This window comes from Acanthochromis polyacanthus, chromosome 6 (genome assembly GCF_021347895.1).
Source record: "Acanthochromis polyacanthus isolate Apoly-LR-REF ecotype Palm Island chromosome 6, KAUST_Apoly_ChrSc, whole genome shotgun sequence".
Taxonomy (NCBI): domain Eukaryota; kingdom Metazoa; phylum Chordata; class Actinopteri; family Pomacentridae; genus Acanthochromis; species Acanthochromis polyacanthus.
The window spans coordinates 30,983,165-30,999,391 of record NC_067118.1 but is presented as its reverse complement, the minus strand read 5'-3'; the positions used below and the strand labels follow the sequence as shown (position 1 = coordinate 30,999,391).

The 16,227-nt window shown below is 37.8% G+C and overlaps 1 protein-coding gene across 1 annotated transcript; it reads right to left on the bottom strand.

Moving 5' to 3' along the window:
• Window positions 1–647: 647 nt before the first annotated feature.
• cdh26.1 (cadherin 26, tandem duplicate 1) lies at window positions 648–15,274 on the bottom strand. The gene is made up of 19 exons (XM_022203392.2): window positions 14,654–15,274; window positions 12,041–12,100; window positions 11,849–11,941; window positions 11,591–11,737; window positions 11,342–11,489; window positions 10,868–11,037; window positions 10,613–10,741; window positions 10,349–10,534; window positions 9,917–10,191; window positions 7,143–7,288; window positions 6,806–7,033; window positions 6,496–6,717; window positions 5,528–5,646; window positions 5,354–5,428; window positions 4,758–4,820; window positions 4,477–4,551; window positions 4,006–4,050; window positions 3,831–3,902; window positions 648–3,634 (listed from the first exon to the last, which is right to left on the bottom strand). The coding sequence occupies exons 1-19, from the start codon at window positions 14,678–14,680 to the stop codon at window positions 3,416–3,418; spliced, it is 2,499 nt and encodes an 832-aa protein (XP_022059084.2). The 5' UTR covers window positions 14,681–15,274; the 3' UTR covers window positions 648–3,415.
• Between the last annotated feature and the right edge of the window lie 953 nt (window positions 15,275–16,227).

Here is a 16,227-nt window from a genome sequence, read left to right as displayed (position 1 = left end):
CAAGGACATGGAGGTCTTACAAACTACTGAATACCATTTTGAGTTTCTGCCAAGGAATTTCAGCAAAATGGACTAGCCTGCCACATCAGTTTTTCACTTTGATTTTGGGGTGTCTTGAATTTAGCCCTCCTGGGGGGTTGATAGTTTTCATTCCCATCAAACAATGTGGCAATTTTCATACCTAACACATTAACCAGTCCATATCAATGCTAATATCCAGTTTGTTTTTTCCCCGTATTGAAATATGATGTATTTTCAAAGTGTTCCTTTAATTTTTTTGAGCAGTGTATGTCTTTCATGCTCCCTTGTATCTGGAAGCGAAAATGTGTGTGTTTTTGTTAGTTTTCCATTTCTGTTGTGCTTCTGTTTCCAAGTTAGTGAAAGTTTACTTGCATAAGCAGATCTGATATAACTGTGAGGCCTGAGGACTGCAAATTTGTAGAACATTTTATGATTGTAGAATCACACCTGAAGTGTTTTTTGGGTCACACAGCACTTTGTTTCATGGATGGAGCTCTTTTGTGTAGGATGGTAGACTTTTAAAGGGTAATGTAATAGTGGTAGACTGGAGCAGGAAAACAACAATTGCAGAATAACTGGCATTTATTTATAATAACACACACACACAGTCAAAGAAAACAAATTGCTGGACATGAACAATCCCTGCTTTTATTAAAAAAACAAGACAGTACACTTTAGGCAGGACATTATAACCAACAACCTGAACAAATCTGTTCTATAGAAAGTAATCGTTCATTTAAATATAGATTATCTCAGGTACAACCTCCACACAAAACGTCACTGGTGGAGTCTGTGCAGCTATCGGTTACTGCTGGAGCTAAAACCACCACCACTTTACAAAACCCACATCAGTGCCAGTTAATCGTTCAAATTAGCTACGTGGTCAACCTCAACTTTTAACCGCAGTTGTTTAAGCGTTTGTGTTGCCCAAGGTTTCCTCCCTGTTAAAAGAGAGTTTTTCTTGCCACTGTCACTTTAGGGCTTGCTCTGGGGGTTCATGCATATGGGTTCTGGAAAGCCTCTTGAGACAATTTGACCTGTAATTGGCGCTATGTAAATAAAATTGAACTCAACTGAATTGAACTGAATTGAAAAGTGAAATATGCCGTGAGATATACACAATTTCATACAGTTTAATATAGTTTTCAACTTTTTCTTAATAAGACAGTTAAAGAATCTTCTAAGTATCACTTCGAGTAAACACCCCACTGTTTCATATGTCAAAAAAAGCCTACAAATTCTACCCATTGCTTTTTTTTTTTTTTTACATGACTGTGCATGTCCATGTGCATGATTCTGAACCCGTTTGCCCGCAGCCATGATGAAATTAGTTCTCAGGAAAAAAGATAACTGTAACCTGACAACACCCTGTGTGGGAGAATGGAAAGCTGTGTGGCAATTAAAGGCAAACTGCCAAGCTAGTGGAACGGCAAACTTACTTTGGGATAGAGAGAGTGCTCTAATGTGTTTGTATTAGAAATGCCCACTGGGTTCATAGATCAGTCATGAAAAGAAGCAACATCGTTGGAGAACAAATCTATAACAAGGACTTTTCCTCTCCCATAGCTGCAATTATAAAGATTGGACTTTTGCTTCGAACTCCTTTTCTAATGCTGTCTTGGATGGATGGTTTATTTGAACTTTTAGCATTTTAAAACATTGAAATGTATTTAAATAGCACCAAAATTAGCTATTGGACCAGTGTATTTGTTATTTCTCTGAATAATTTACAGCAGACTATGAGTTGCTTTGAGTTGCTTTCATGCTCCCTTGTGTCTCTTGATTCAGATCATTTCTTATCATTTGTTTGCTGTTTGCATATGTCCTGCTGTAGCCTGAAAAACTGGCGGTTGCAGTCTCCTCGATAGTCGTGTTGTTTTCCAAGTCTGTGCTTCATGTTTTGTATTTTTGTCGTGCCCTGCTGCAAAAGGTATTTCCGCTTGTGGAACAATAAGGGTTGAAGATATTTGATGTATGTTGAGTTTGTTTCTGAGTCATACGTGTTTGTCAAACTAGCTCTGAGTTTCAGACTTCCATATCACTCCCTGTGCCACACCTTAACTACACCCGGAGCCTCTGATGGGTGATGGGTATTTATGCGAAACAAGTTCTGCCGCGTCTGCTGACAGACTGATGGACACACAAAAACCTCAAATAACAACGAGCTGAGAGAACACAAGTTCAAACTATAGAAAACAACTGCCAACATTTCACAAGCTGAAGGTTGTTGTGGATACAGTGGAGGTACCCACAGGGTGAGGTGGGGTTTTCATGGGAAAAACATCACAGTGAGAAAACTGCACCTCAACTTCTGAACTCCTCACATGAAACAATGTTAGTGCTGCCACCTTTACAGCAGTTTTTGTCATCGTCAAAAGGTTGAGCGTCTATTATTGTGTAAAATTAAAATGAATTAGTAGTTGTAATTGTTATGGTTCAACTGAAAAGTCGTCTGTGTGAGAATAGATCTTAACACTTTCAATTTGTTACAGTGGCTTTATTTTTTCATATGATTTTCTTATAATTATTTCATTAACCCAACACTTCTTTCCCTTCTGTCCAGTTAAACTATTTCATCCCAATGACTGCAACTGCTTTTAGTAATGGCGAATGAAAACATCTTTCCAAATAATACATTTCAATTTGTTTTCTAAAAACAAAAAATACATGTTTCCGACAAACGATGAAAAAAAAAAACACATAAGAAAACCAAACAAAAAATGAACTTTGTGATGTTTCACACTGCTGCGTCACCAAATCATTTCTAAAAAAAAGACCACAGATATTTACAGTTTCTAGGAACAAAACCATTGTTTAGTTACTGCTAGACAACTACTTCAACCAGTTAGGATTTCTGCTGCTTATCAAGGATTCTTTACAAAAGAGTGCAGTCACAACCGTGACAGTGAGAAACAATGTATCTAACATCTAACAAAAGAAAACATCCCAGTTTCCACATATGAACGTCTGTTAAGTTTTAAAATAATACTGTGCTCACAAAACCCGAAGAGCAAGAGATCTTGCGCTGACAAGAGGCAACAACGACTGTTAATGTGGCAAAGTAAGAAACAAGCAAACACACCCAGTCACTTTCAAGATGAAACATTTCAAAATCACCAGAGCGTGAAAGGGTGTGCAGTGCATACATTCATTCCATCTTCAAGCAAGCAAAATACAGCTGCTAGTACTGCATAATCCTCGCTTCACAGATCGATGCAAGCAAACAGTGTCTGGCTTAAAATGCTTGAGATGTTAAAGTCCATAATGTACAAGCACAAAATCCGTCCATTGTGGTGCATCACCTCCAGCCAGTTCAATCCAGAATTACAGTCACAAAAAACCCAAAGTGAAGAGTGATTTGCTTGGCATTAAAGTTACATTCCAGCTGAGCCTTTTAAAGCTGTGTGTTTTTCTCTTGAATTTTCTTCTGACAGATGTCTCCCAAGGTCTTGAACTTTGGCCCCAGATCATCCAGAAACTGTAAGTCATCACTCAGGTTGGTGACGGACAGCTCATCCAGTGACTGACATTTGCTCCCCTGTCCCTCGTAGGCGTACTTGTAGGGTTGGTACACAGGGTAGTCCACGGGCATTCCATCAATCATGTAGAGTCTCTGTGGGATTTAGGAGTGAAACAAAAACATTTGTTTTGGCATCATTTAGCAAAAAAAAATATTAAAAATACATTTAGCGAAATGATTCACTCTTATTGTATGTTATGTTCATGGCCACTTCTTTCATCACAACCTTCGTGATCTATTGAATTTGATCATCACTAAATTCAAGCGTGATGTGATGAACTTCTCTTACCCTGTCGATGTGATCTGCAATGCGCTGGTTTGATCGCAGGCTTATGGAACGCATGTAGTGTGATGAATTGCTCTGTTGACAGAGAGGAGGATTGAGCTCCGAGCGTAACGTAAATACATGAACTGTTCAGGCTTGTTGGGTTCATACATTACCTATTTATGTAAGGACTACTTACCTGATAGGTGTTCATCCTGTTTGTAGTCCATGTAGAGTACTTGTTCTAAAAAAACCCACACCATTCAGATTAGGGTTTTGTCCTCACTTGACCTGACACCAGACACTGTACTTCTATGTATTTTTTCTTACATTTTTTTGACACATTAATAATGGCATTTTTGATCTCTGTTCTGTAAAGGATTCGAGGAAAAGACTAGAATATTTGTAAAAGCAAATCATTGAAGCTCATAAGTTCAGATACTGTTCCAAACAACAGTCACACTAGTAGTCACAGATTAACCCACAGACTATTTGGATAAATCTCCTCCTTTTCTTAAAATACGGGTTCAGACCCCCTCTTCTGGATGAAAGCAGGCAGTGTGCAGATTCACAAATACCTATGAAAGGAGTGGAGCTCATAGACGCCGTGTCATAACATGCAGTGCCATCACATGTCAACAGTATTGTCATTGCAGTTTTAATCACTCACCATCATTTGGCCCTCATGGCTCCTGACACTGTCTCTTGGATGCATTCCCATTGAAGTCATGTTAGAGTTCATTTGCTGGAGATATAAGAGCACAGTGGAGGGCAACAAGCCCAACATTCCTGATCAGATTTGCGTGCGCCATTAAACGGTAAAAGTTAATTTACTGTTTGTGTAATCTGATTTTCAAGTCCTGCAAGAGTAAAGCACATTTTTAAAGTAAATCTTTTACTCTGCAGGCATTCAAACACACAAAGTAAAAGATTTAAAGGCCTGTTACTCACCATGGTGTATGATGTGTTGAACCTGTCCACGTCTTGGGTCATTACTGGAGCCATCTCAGTCATCTGGTGGAGCAGAACAAATTAATAAAGTATATATTAGAGCCTACAGTAGTTAACAAAGCATTTTAATGAAGAAATTAACCCACAGGATCAACGTTTGGATAGTAAACTTTTAGGTAGGAAGATTTATTGATACATCCATTCCAATTATTTAATTCCTTAAACTTCACAGTGAACTGCGGTAAATGTTAAATACATCCAAAGAGGAACAAGCTCGTCCTCGTCTTCTTAAACATGACAGCTGCTTGTCACATAACCCTGTGCAAACGCCATCCTTTTCTTGTCTGGAGCATAAATCTAAACCAACACGTGGGATCACATGCCTGCTTGTGATTAAGATAAGAACACGACATGTGGATTCTAACTATCATTAATATTTTAGCAGGATTAACAAACACATGTACTAAAACACTGATCATTCTTTCTATGCAACTTCTTCGGTTTCTCTACCTGGTGTTTTTTATTCTCATACTGACACAACTACTGCCGGTGTGTGAGAAGAGGAATGAGAGTCTATGGATTTAGAGGAAAAGTACCCGGATCGTGCCCTGCTTGATGCCATCCACCACAGATATGCCTTTTGTAGGTGTCAGGAGAAGGGTGGGTTCAGCCTAGCGTGAAGAGTGAAAAAGAAAACAGATCATTTTCTACAGCATATTTACACTGTCTTATTGTTCTAATTTGCAGTTTCGCCCACACAACCAACCCACCTTGCATGCAGAGCCCCCTCCCTCTTGGTTGTACTTGATAAGAGTCTGGTTGCCCTCGTCCTGTTCCATGTACTCAAATGTCTTCTTTCCACACTCGCACATGAAGATGAGTAGCAGTACTGTTGACAGATATTTTAAAAAGCACTATAAACCAGGAGTACATGTTTTATTTTCAAAAGTCTTACATATGATTGTAATTCGTACCGTTAAGCTGCCTATGAGCTGCTTCCTGAAGTGTTTTAAATGTTTTTTCTTTAAACTGATAATGTTTTGCAATCATAAGTCATATTCAGGAGTATAGTTAGATGCATATTAAAACAGGGGCAACTCCAGCAGAAAATCAGTTCCGTTATGTTTCAAGTCCATCTTCAGTCACTGATTGAACTCCTAAACCCCTATAAACCTGTTCCACGCTACATGATAGCAAATTATAACACTGGAGTAATTCAACACTGCATGTTCGAACAGAAAACTAATTCCACAGATGAATAATGGTAATAAAAGCCAACAAGTTATCCCTCTGATGCACAACATGGATCAAAAAATCATCTATATTCAATGGAAAATGGGTATCTCTTGACCCATCTTGTGCACCAAAGGGTTAAAGGGATTGTTACTTCTCAAAATGTAGCTGTCTAAATCAGTGTTCTTTTTAAGATTTGCCATCAGTACACCAAAGTTTCGAGATTGAAACTATACAGTTATGGTGCCGATTGCTTTTTTCACTCATGACATGTTTTTTTAGCAGATGGAAAGCATCATATAGACGCGGTAACAAGGTCAAAAAAGAAAACACTCAATATTCACCAGAAAGGGTTTAGAACATCTACATACTAACATCAATCCACAAATTTAACTTTAAGAAGCAAAATTATCTAAAAAGACTATCTTAAAATGATGAAAACTCAATCAAGCTATTTGATTGTTTTGCGTTGAGGTCGTACTTGCGTTCAGATTCCCATACTCACACAAAAACAACAGCAATCCTGCAATTAGCAGTCCGATGCCGGCATCTCCGAAGCTGGCTGAGAGGGGCTTTTTGTCACGACAAACATCACCTTTTTCACAGTCGCACACCATCACTTCCAGGGTATCTTCTCCAGGTATGTTCTGTTGGTCGAGGATCTTAAAGGGCACTGAGTAGTTACCGTAAGGAAGCGTCTTCAGGCTAACAAGGCCAACCTCCATACCTGGTGTGGGATGTAAAGAGACGTGTCTAGTTGTTGTTTGACTGAAAAGTGCGGTTTTATTAATGAGAATTTAGAGATATGTACTAACCAAAGTTAGGGTCTAGTTTCCATTGCTCCTTCAGAGATTTATCACCTGCCAGGGAGAAGGAAAAGGGTCCACTGTAAGGTGTTTGATCCAAGTCCTTGGCAGACACTTTGATCTTCTTAGCTTTGTTTCCACACAAAATGAGGCTATTATTGACCAGCTTTGGTGTGTTGTCGTTGATATCCCTCAGGTGGATCTGGACAGTGCATGTGCCTGTAGCCGGAGGTTCACCTTGGAAATCACAGCAAAAGAAAAAACATCCCTTCAATAATCAAAGCTTTCAGTTAGCCAATTATCCAGACTGTTTTTGCTTACAATATAGAGCAAAACTCCTTCCTACCATCATCTATGGCAGCAATGACAACCTTGTAAACATTATGTTTATCAACAAAGGGTGACTCTCTGTCCATCTTCTTAGTCGACTTGAGTGTTCCTGTTTCCGGGTCAATGGCTACCCAGTCAGCTGGATCGTCTAACAACACATACCTGGTCACAGAAGGAGAAATCGGAGAGTGGAGTAGAATATATATTTTGGAAAAATGCTGAAGTGTAGCTTTACTCTCAAATGGAGCTTACTGGTCATTTCCAACCTGAGACTCAAGACTAACTAAAAAAGGGTATATGCACACAGTGACAGGCACAATTACTACACTGCACGTTGAATACAGTATGCCATGTTGTCAGGTAATTTGTAACAAGTTATATTCACGATTAGGGCCAAAAACTGCATGAATAAAAAAAAACAATAAAGATGGATATAGCTGCTATGTTTTATCCTCTAACTTATAATAATAATAATTTTGTTTATATAGCACTTTCAGATCAAAGTGCTTCACAGAGCAAGCAACAAATAAAATACAATAAAATGATAATGGATAAAAACAATGGCTTAGAAATAAAAACAATGGCTAAGAAAAAACAATGGCTAAGAACTGATAATTCTAAAAATCCCGACCTGACTCTCCTTTAACGTCGGTAGGTAAGTGTTTTCGTCAATAATACTGAGAAAGACGACACAGATGGAAGAAACTGAACTGTAACTTACTCTACATGGGACTATAGTCTGCAAAATGAATATCATGCTGTTTGAGCGAAGACTTGAAACTAGGAATTGGGATGATAGGCTTATCAGTAAAATGTTTACTGAGGTAAAAAGTTAGTGCAGAAGTAGAGCCATGTTCTCACAGACTTCTATCAGGTTTTTGCAAGCAGAGGAGTCGCCATCTGCTGGTCTTTGGACAGAATGCAGCTTTAGTGCACTTCCATATTGACTGCACTTTTTAGACTTGGCTGCAGTGTCCATCTTGTCTATATAGTCTGCAGTAATATAGTTTTGCAGATATGCATGGTAAGAATCTAAAGAGACGTGTACATTACTGATGAAATGTAGTATACAGCGATGTCTCTGTGTGTGTGTGTGTGTGTGTGTGTGTGTGTGTGTGTTATCTACCATAGTGTCTCATGGGGCCCCTAACAGAACAGTTGTGTGTTTACTGAAGCCATTTTGAATTGGAATTTGTGAATAATGCACAAACTAATGGATGTTTGCAGTGGACTGTTCTCTAATAAGAACGACTAACAAGCTAGAAGTTCCAGAATCTGCCCTCTATCACCATCTGGCATCATTGCTGGCAATTTAAACTCTACGATGAAGCACTATTCAGTAATTAATTAAGTAATTAATCACATATGCATTCATACAGGCACCAAATGATTGGAATTTAGGTTATTAAACCTATGCAATAATTAGCATCCAACTACAAAGTGTCCCCAAAATGTATTTGAACACTTATGCAACACTTGAAAATGTATGTAATTTCCTAATAAAGACTGTAAAACTGCGAGATCTACATTTTGCCTGTTTTTGAAAATACATAGTTGTAACAAGGAAAAGCAGATGGTTTGGGTTAAAAACACACACACACACACACACACACACACACACACACACACACACACACACACACACACACACACACACACACACACACACACACACACACACACACACACACATCTTCACTTATTTTGCTTAGATGGCTAGTCCTACCCCTAAAAACATGAGCATCTTGCAATTTTACAGCCTTTTTTTGAGTGAAAATACAGTTTTTTGCACCATGGAACAACGTAGCTGTTTCCATGTTTCATTGTTCCATGGTGCAAAAAACTGTATTTTCACACATTGTTTCATTGAATTCTATAATACATTTTTATTTGTTTATTTGTTTATTATTAGGATCCCCATTAGCTGTATCCTTAGGTCAGCTAATCTTCCTGGGGTCCTATTCAAAAGTAACATTTTAAATACAATACAATTCATACATATGTCAAAGGTACAAAAATAAAATTAAAAACCATATATATACACACAAACAATATTAAAAGTTCATCCTGTGACTTACAAGCTTCAAAAGTTCATCCAAAGCAATTCGCCATCCTTGCGCAATAAACAAATTAATTCTAACATCTGTAGTAAAACCACTCACTTAAATAGTCGCAGATTTTAGTTCATTATACAGTATATAGTACCGTAGTTCATCGTGCCTTGACTGAACTCCACTTAACAGAAGCACACGAGAGCAGCATGCAAAATACCACGGCACAAAAGATATATATAAATATGTGCATACACACACACACACACACACACACACACACACACACACACACACACACACACACACACGTATATATATGTATATATATATATATATATACATGTATACATATACATACATATATTCATATAATTTTGGTTTTCTACTAGACCAAATAAGACTCTCCTACGAACATTTTTATTCTGCTCTTAAACACAGTTTCATGCTTGATGTTTGTCAAAGCTACAGGTAGTGTGTTCCATTCTTTCATAGCTTGAAAGATTACAGTTTTTTAAAGGAAATTTGTATTGGCTTTTTGTATAATAAATCGACCTGCAGTTGCCTGTCTTGTTGAAATGTGAAAGCAAATGGCACTTGCCTGAATAAATATAACACAGACACTGTTTTCACGCTAAATATTACACCATAGTGCATTTTTTCATGATCTGACAATGGAATAATATCTGAACTCGACGTGTATGAAGCTCGGCAGGCATACAGAGTGTAGAGAGCCTACCTGAAGCCGTTGGAGTCTACGTCGTTGACTTTTGGAGTGAAAAGAACCTTTCCTGGCATTTCTTCTTCCTTGTGGTACACATCAGATGTAGCTCTGCCAAAGTCTGGTGGATCATTGGCATCTACCATCTTCACTGTCATTCTGACTGAATTTGGAGTTGGAGACACAGATGTGGCTTTGGAATCAGCAGATTTATTCTTACAAACGAACAATTCTTCAACATTTTTCACTCCAACTTCCAGGTCAAGAACAGTTGTCAGATCAAAATTCTTTTTCTGGAAAAACAACATAACAAAAGACACACATACACACGAAACACACAAGTTTAGGTCAGTGCAAGTGCAGCTAGTGCTTCTGATGTGTATGATAAAAGGCTGTAGGACTTTTAGCTCAGTGAATGACCTATGTTTCTAGCAGAGTGAGATGAATCACCTTGACAATGCTCACGATACCCTCATTTGTTTTTGGGTCAGTTGTAATGTCAAACATCTCATCCTCATTCCCTTTAATGAAGAAATATTTGGCACGCCAGCCATCAGTATTGGGAGTGTCTTTGTCCTCAACTTTGATTCTCAAAATATCGTTTTTGGTGACCATTTCATCTTCCTGAGCGTGGTACTAGAAAAGCAGAAAAGTAAAAAATTAACAAAATACATCACTCTCAAAAGCAACTTTGATAATTCTAATAATAACTACCTCAGTCTGGTTGAACGTCGGTAGATGAGTGTTTCTGTCATGAATATTGAGAAAGACGACACAGGTGGAGGAAAGTGGTGGGGTGCCACGGTCTTTTGCTTGAACGATAATTTTATACCTCTTTGCTTTCTGAAACATATGCAAAACAAAAAAAAGAAGAAAGACATTTGAAATGCAAAAGCAGCATGTGTGCCCATGTTCATCTATATGCAACAGCCCACTGATTAAGATGCAACAAGCTGAGTGGAGTCTCACATCGTAGTCAAAGCATCCTTTAAAGGTAAGCTGACCCATTCTCTCGTCGAGTTGATACACATCAATCTTGGGCTCTTTTGGAAACTGTGAAAGCACGGTGAAATCGAATTTTGAGTTGTCTGTGTTTTTCTGGTCTCTGTCACTGGCCTGCACCTGCACTGGCAAGTACCCTTGAAGAAGGAAAGGAAACCATGGAGAGATAATAGGTCATAAAACCAGGATGAGGTCAGGAATGACAGAAGTGCAAATTATGACTGTACAAGATCAGATGAAAGACGAAGCCCAGGATTGAAATGATTAATTTCCCACATAACCCTTTAAACTTGATGAAAATTCAATAACAGCCTTTCAGCATCCTTGTATCTGTTTTATTTCTTTTTATTATATTTTGTACTTCTTGGATGGTTGAGGCCCTGTGACTGTAGGTGGCAAATGTGCATACTGTAGGAATCATTTACCAAATTGTATACTCACCTTCTTCCTTATTTTCTTCCACATCGGCTACTATTTTAGAGCTGAAAAACACTGGTGGGTTGTCATTTATATCCTTTATTTCTACATCAAAAGACAGTTCCTTGTCTATTTGGGCATTGGTCTCTTTTTCCAAGACGTCAAACTTGATCTGTCGATAAAAGTACTCATGTAAGTTATTTTGCATTGGGTAAAAGTCAATATTAAGTGTATTTAATATCCATTGTGATTGGTATTTCACTAATAGCTCACGTGGTATGTGTCTTTTTCCTCTCTGTCCACAGCTCTGCGTGCATAGACGATTCCCGTTTTTTCATTAATAGAGAATATATTAGTATCCACACCTTCTCCGCTTATCTTGAACTTAAAGTTTTTCCCTTCAGTCTTGTCATTAAACATCTAGTCAAGAGACACACACAACTGAAGTGTTAGTTTTTGCATATTTCAACAGGCCAGAATACTCAGGAACACCATTTATTTCTGACTTTATTTACAAAACGATTTCCTCACCTGTGAAATTATCATCGGGTACGTCCCTTTCTTTTCTTCTTCTAGTTCAATGGTAGACAAGACCCATCGTCTTTTGGAACGCAACAAGACATCCTGGTGAAAGCCAGAAAATGAATCAAATACTCAATCATTACAATTTCAGTGAGACAGAAAACATTTAAGTTGGATTTTATTTCAACATTAAACATTTACCCGTTTAGCCAGTCTGTTGTGCTCACTGCCATGACACGCTCCCAGGGCTGCGAAGGCAACCTGTAACGGAAAAACAAGATGAAAGTCGTCCAAGTTATCACAGAGAACATTTAAAGTGCTTTTAATTCAGCATTAACTCCAAGATACTCGATAGGTGCATCTCACTTCATGGCATTCACTGCTCATTTACACAGATTTTCCTTTTTGGTGTTTAGTTTCATAGCTTTGTCTAGATTGTCTACATACTATCTGTGATTTTTTTCAAAGATATTCCAAGTATTGTTAAATTGCAGATAATTACTGGTAAAGGCAGAGAATAAAGGTTAGCATTTACATATAGTCTATATAAATACAGGCCCAAATTGGGAAAAAAAACGTCCACATCAAAAATCTTTATTTTTATAATCTTTTTATAAACCTGTCTTCTTAAAACAGTAATTTGTTCTTTTACACCATTTGGCCATTGAATTACATTTTTTTCTGTTTTTTATTGTATTTTACAATTATATACTGGCACTTGAAATTTTTTTAAAAAATATGACTATTAAGGACTTAATTATTAAGTCCTTAATTATTAAATTGCAAAAAATATCTAGTAAAATCACAGAAAAAATGATCAATGTGCATGCTTATTGAACAGGACAAAACTACACAATGTCCACATCAAAAAATCTCCATTTTGATTCATTTTTCTACAATGCATGACCATAAAATGATGCCGTTTTATTGTTACTAAATTTGCCAAAAAAAAAGGATTATGTTACAAAATTGCATCATAAGCACATGGTGTAATTTTACCAATTTATTTAATTTTACAGTTTTTGATTGTTAGGTTTTCTCTTCTTTCTTTTTTTTTTTTTAATGGAAACCTCACTGGTAGATTTTCATTGTTGTTTTTGTCACAGGATTATTTTTGAAGTCCTTTTTCTTACATATTGCTCCTACCATGACAAATGTTAATTTAGCTCTATTTATTAGTTTTTGCTACATGCAGGCTTTTTGGAACCTCCCGGTGTATACTGAAAGAGAGATTAATCACACCAACTGTCAGGTCAACCTCCTACCACAGAGCAAAGCTATCACACACAGAAACACTTTTACACATATGGCCAACTTGACATTTCCAGTTCAATTAATGATATATGGTGGGTATTTTATTTAGATTTGTATTTGGTGGAGAGCAGGCCAAAAATACGAGGCAGAAAGAGGTGCAGCCGACATTTTAATTTCCAGGCTGCTGCAGAGCCTTTGCAAGGTTATTTCAAAAAGTTCACGGCCTCACCGGAAAACATCACAGGAGAAGGATTCTTGTTGCATTATATATTTACATAGCCTTAAACCTTAATGCACTTGTTCAAGTTTCACTATCCCTTTGCGGAGGAAGGTCATATCTTAAGCCTCCAGATTCTCCTCAGCAGCGTGAATGACTTCATGATCTCTAAAAATGGTGACCACTCCAGCGGGATTTCAGTTTGAGAAACAGACATCAGTCACTTTGTGTCAGGTTGGTGTGCATAAGGTGCAACAGTTCAAAGTCACATTTAGCTTTCCTTTCCTCCGGTCTTTGAATTGTTTCAAATATTAGAGTTTTTGTAAACGGTGATATGAAGCTTTATCGTGTTCAATTATGTCCCAAAATGGGAATTTCCGAGCAAGTCTTTTTTAAAAGTACCCTCAGACTGAATAGGCTCTTTTGACGCTGTCGGAAACTTTCTATTCACAATATTTACCTTGACTTTAGCCTACACCCTTCCCAAAGCCTCCATTGCCTTTGGTGAAAAGTTCCTAAGAATGTTAGTGACTGAAACTTTATTGTAGACCTTTTGAATTATTAGGTGTTTTACATTTATTAGAAATTTTAGAGGAGTAAATGAGGGGAGAACGAGATTGAGACCGAAATACAATGAGTCCCCAATCAGACACAAACATGGACCGTAAAGTTTATGACTCATCTTAATTCCCAAGCCAGCACCGTCCCCGAAATAATCACACTGACATAAGGTACACAGCGTGCATAGTGAATAAGAGATAATGTTTTTCAAATTATTGCAAGAGATGCTATGTTATTCCACCATTCTGAGGTAAACTGAATTACAACAGGATACTCCAAAGCTAGACCCTCAGAACCACAATAACGATAGATAGATAGCTAGATAGATAGATAGATAGATAGATAGATAGATAGATAGATAGATAGATAGATAGATAGATAGATAGATAGATAGATGAGCAAACTTAAACTTGTAAACCAGTAACTGCTCACAATTATGGCTATGTTAAGTTTATATACTTCAATGCGCTGTGAAGTTCTTGCTCACAGCCTGTATTTACATATTCAAATGCATAGAACTTGTTTTTCCTGATTTTTTCAGCCCTACACATTTCCCTGTAGTCCATTGAGCAGTCAACAGTAATAGAAGCTAAATCTTAAATGCATGTAGACGTTCAAAACTGTCCTCAGTTTGCAAGTAACCACATGCAAGGCACGTCTCAAAACATACACTTCGGGCTAATAATAATCACTGTAATGTGCATGCTCCATGCTTTAAAAGGTTTACTTGTTTAAGCGGTAATTATTCCTTAATAAGAGATCATTTAAAATTTCACCCCTACCAGAAAAAGCAAGAAAATAATCCTCATCTTGGTCCACACAGCTTGATATCCTCTGTCAGACTGCTCCAACAGAGTAAACGGCAGCTTGAGTAACTGCGCAGACAAGACAAGCCCACAATGCCTGCAGGCAGCAAATGACCTGAGTTTCAGTTAACAAAGCACTGTTTGTTCGTGTGTGTTATTATGTGCAATGTGATATTTTAAATGTAATGTTCTACACAGCTTTTGTGTGGGTTGACACCAGTGTGCCTTATAAACACTTTCGCATACTTAGATATGTATATGTGCCTTCCAAGAGTGTTACGATAGTGCAAGCTTTTACTGTGTGCTTGGAGGCATGGCTGGGCTCAGGTGTAGTTCCCTCCAGCTCCATAGCTCAGGTTACCATGTTTTATTCACGTCTGGCCTACATCATGGAGCTCAAGTTCACGGGTCCTGCAAGCATTTGGTAAAGTGTCAGAAGTCGCATTTTAAACCTACTCCTCCTATATAGGTCAGCTGTCAGTCACATACATTTACGTACATTCTTCCCTCTACCACATGCATATTTCTGCACGTGTACTTGTGAGTACTGACGCTAACAGGTTCTCCATTTGTGTTTTCCTTCTTCTCAATGGAACATCACTGAAAACCCACAGTGCTCAAATGATTTAACTCCACAAAGCATTGATGATTAGTCAGGATTAAAATTTAACTTTTAAGATCATGACTCACGAGTTGCTCAGTTGCTCAAAGGACTATTTTCCCCACTCACAATAGTATTTTCTCTGTTTCAAAAATAAATCATCTTCTTATTAGGAGATTACAGTCTAACCTGATTCTCTTAATCTCTGCCTTACGTGAAATAAGTCGTAAAACATTCAGTTAACTAACAAATTTACCTGTCCAGTTTGAGAAATGTTGTGGACATTTTTACAGGCTTTGTCGTTCACATGAGCTCTACGAAAAAGACGGCTTATATTCGCTGTCTGTAGAAAGACAAGGGAGCAAAATACTGGAGGAAATGGCACCATGAGGGTCTCAGGTTCTCTCTCCTATTTATTAGGTGGATAATAAACTATATCTGAGGATTTGTTGTCAGCCTCGTGTCCCACATGTTTGTATATTAAAATCAAAATCTTGTTTAAAATTAAAGTTAAACCCCCCCCCCGAAGTAATACTACTGCCAACTATCCACCCTTTCCACTAAAGAATGTGTTTTTAATGAGGCGGCAATTACACCTTTTCTTTTTCAACACACCCAACGAGTGTGACAAAATATGGCATGACTAAAGATGAAGAAATGCCAGTATGTGGCTGAGCGACTGGTGTGCTGCTGATCCCAAAAACCTCAGAGGGCGGTTAAGTTGACTGGATAAAGCAATCAAGCAGTGCATCAACTCAAGCAACTTTTGTACGACTATGCTCATATCCTTTACTAATCATTTCATATTTGGATTTGGTTTCTTTGAACCCAGATAAACTGAGATGTGTAGAAATCCTCTACATGTTTTGGATGCAATCTTTCTTCCCTATAAAAGGCTGCAGGGAGCTCTCACCGTTTCGCAGAAAAAACATAAAACTCTTGGCAGGAA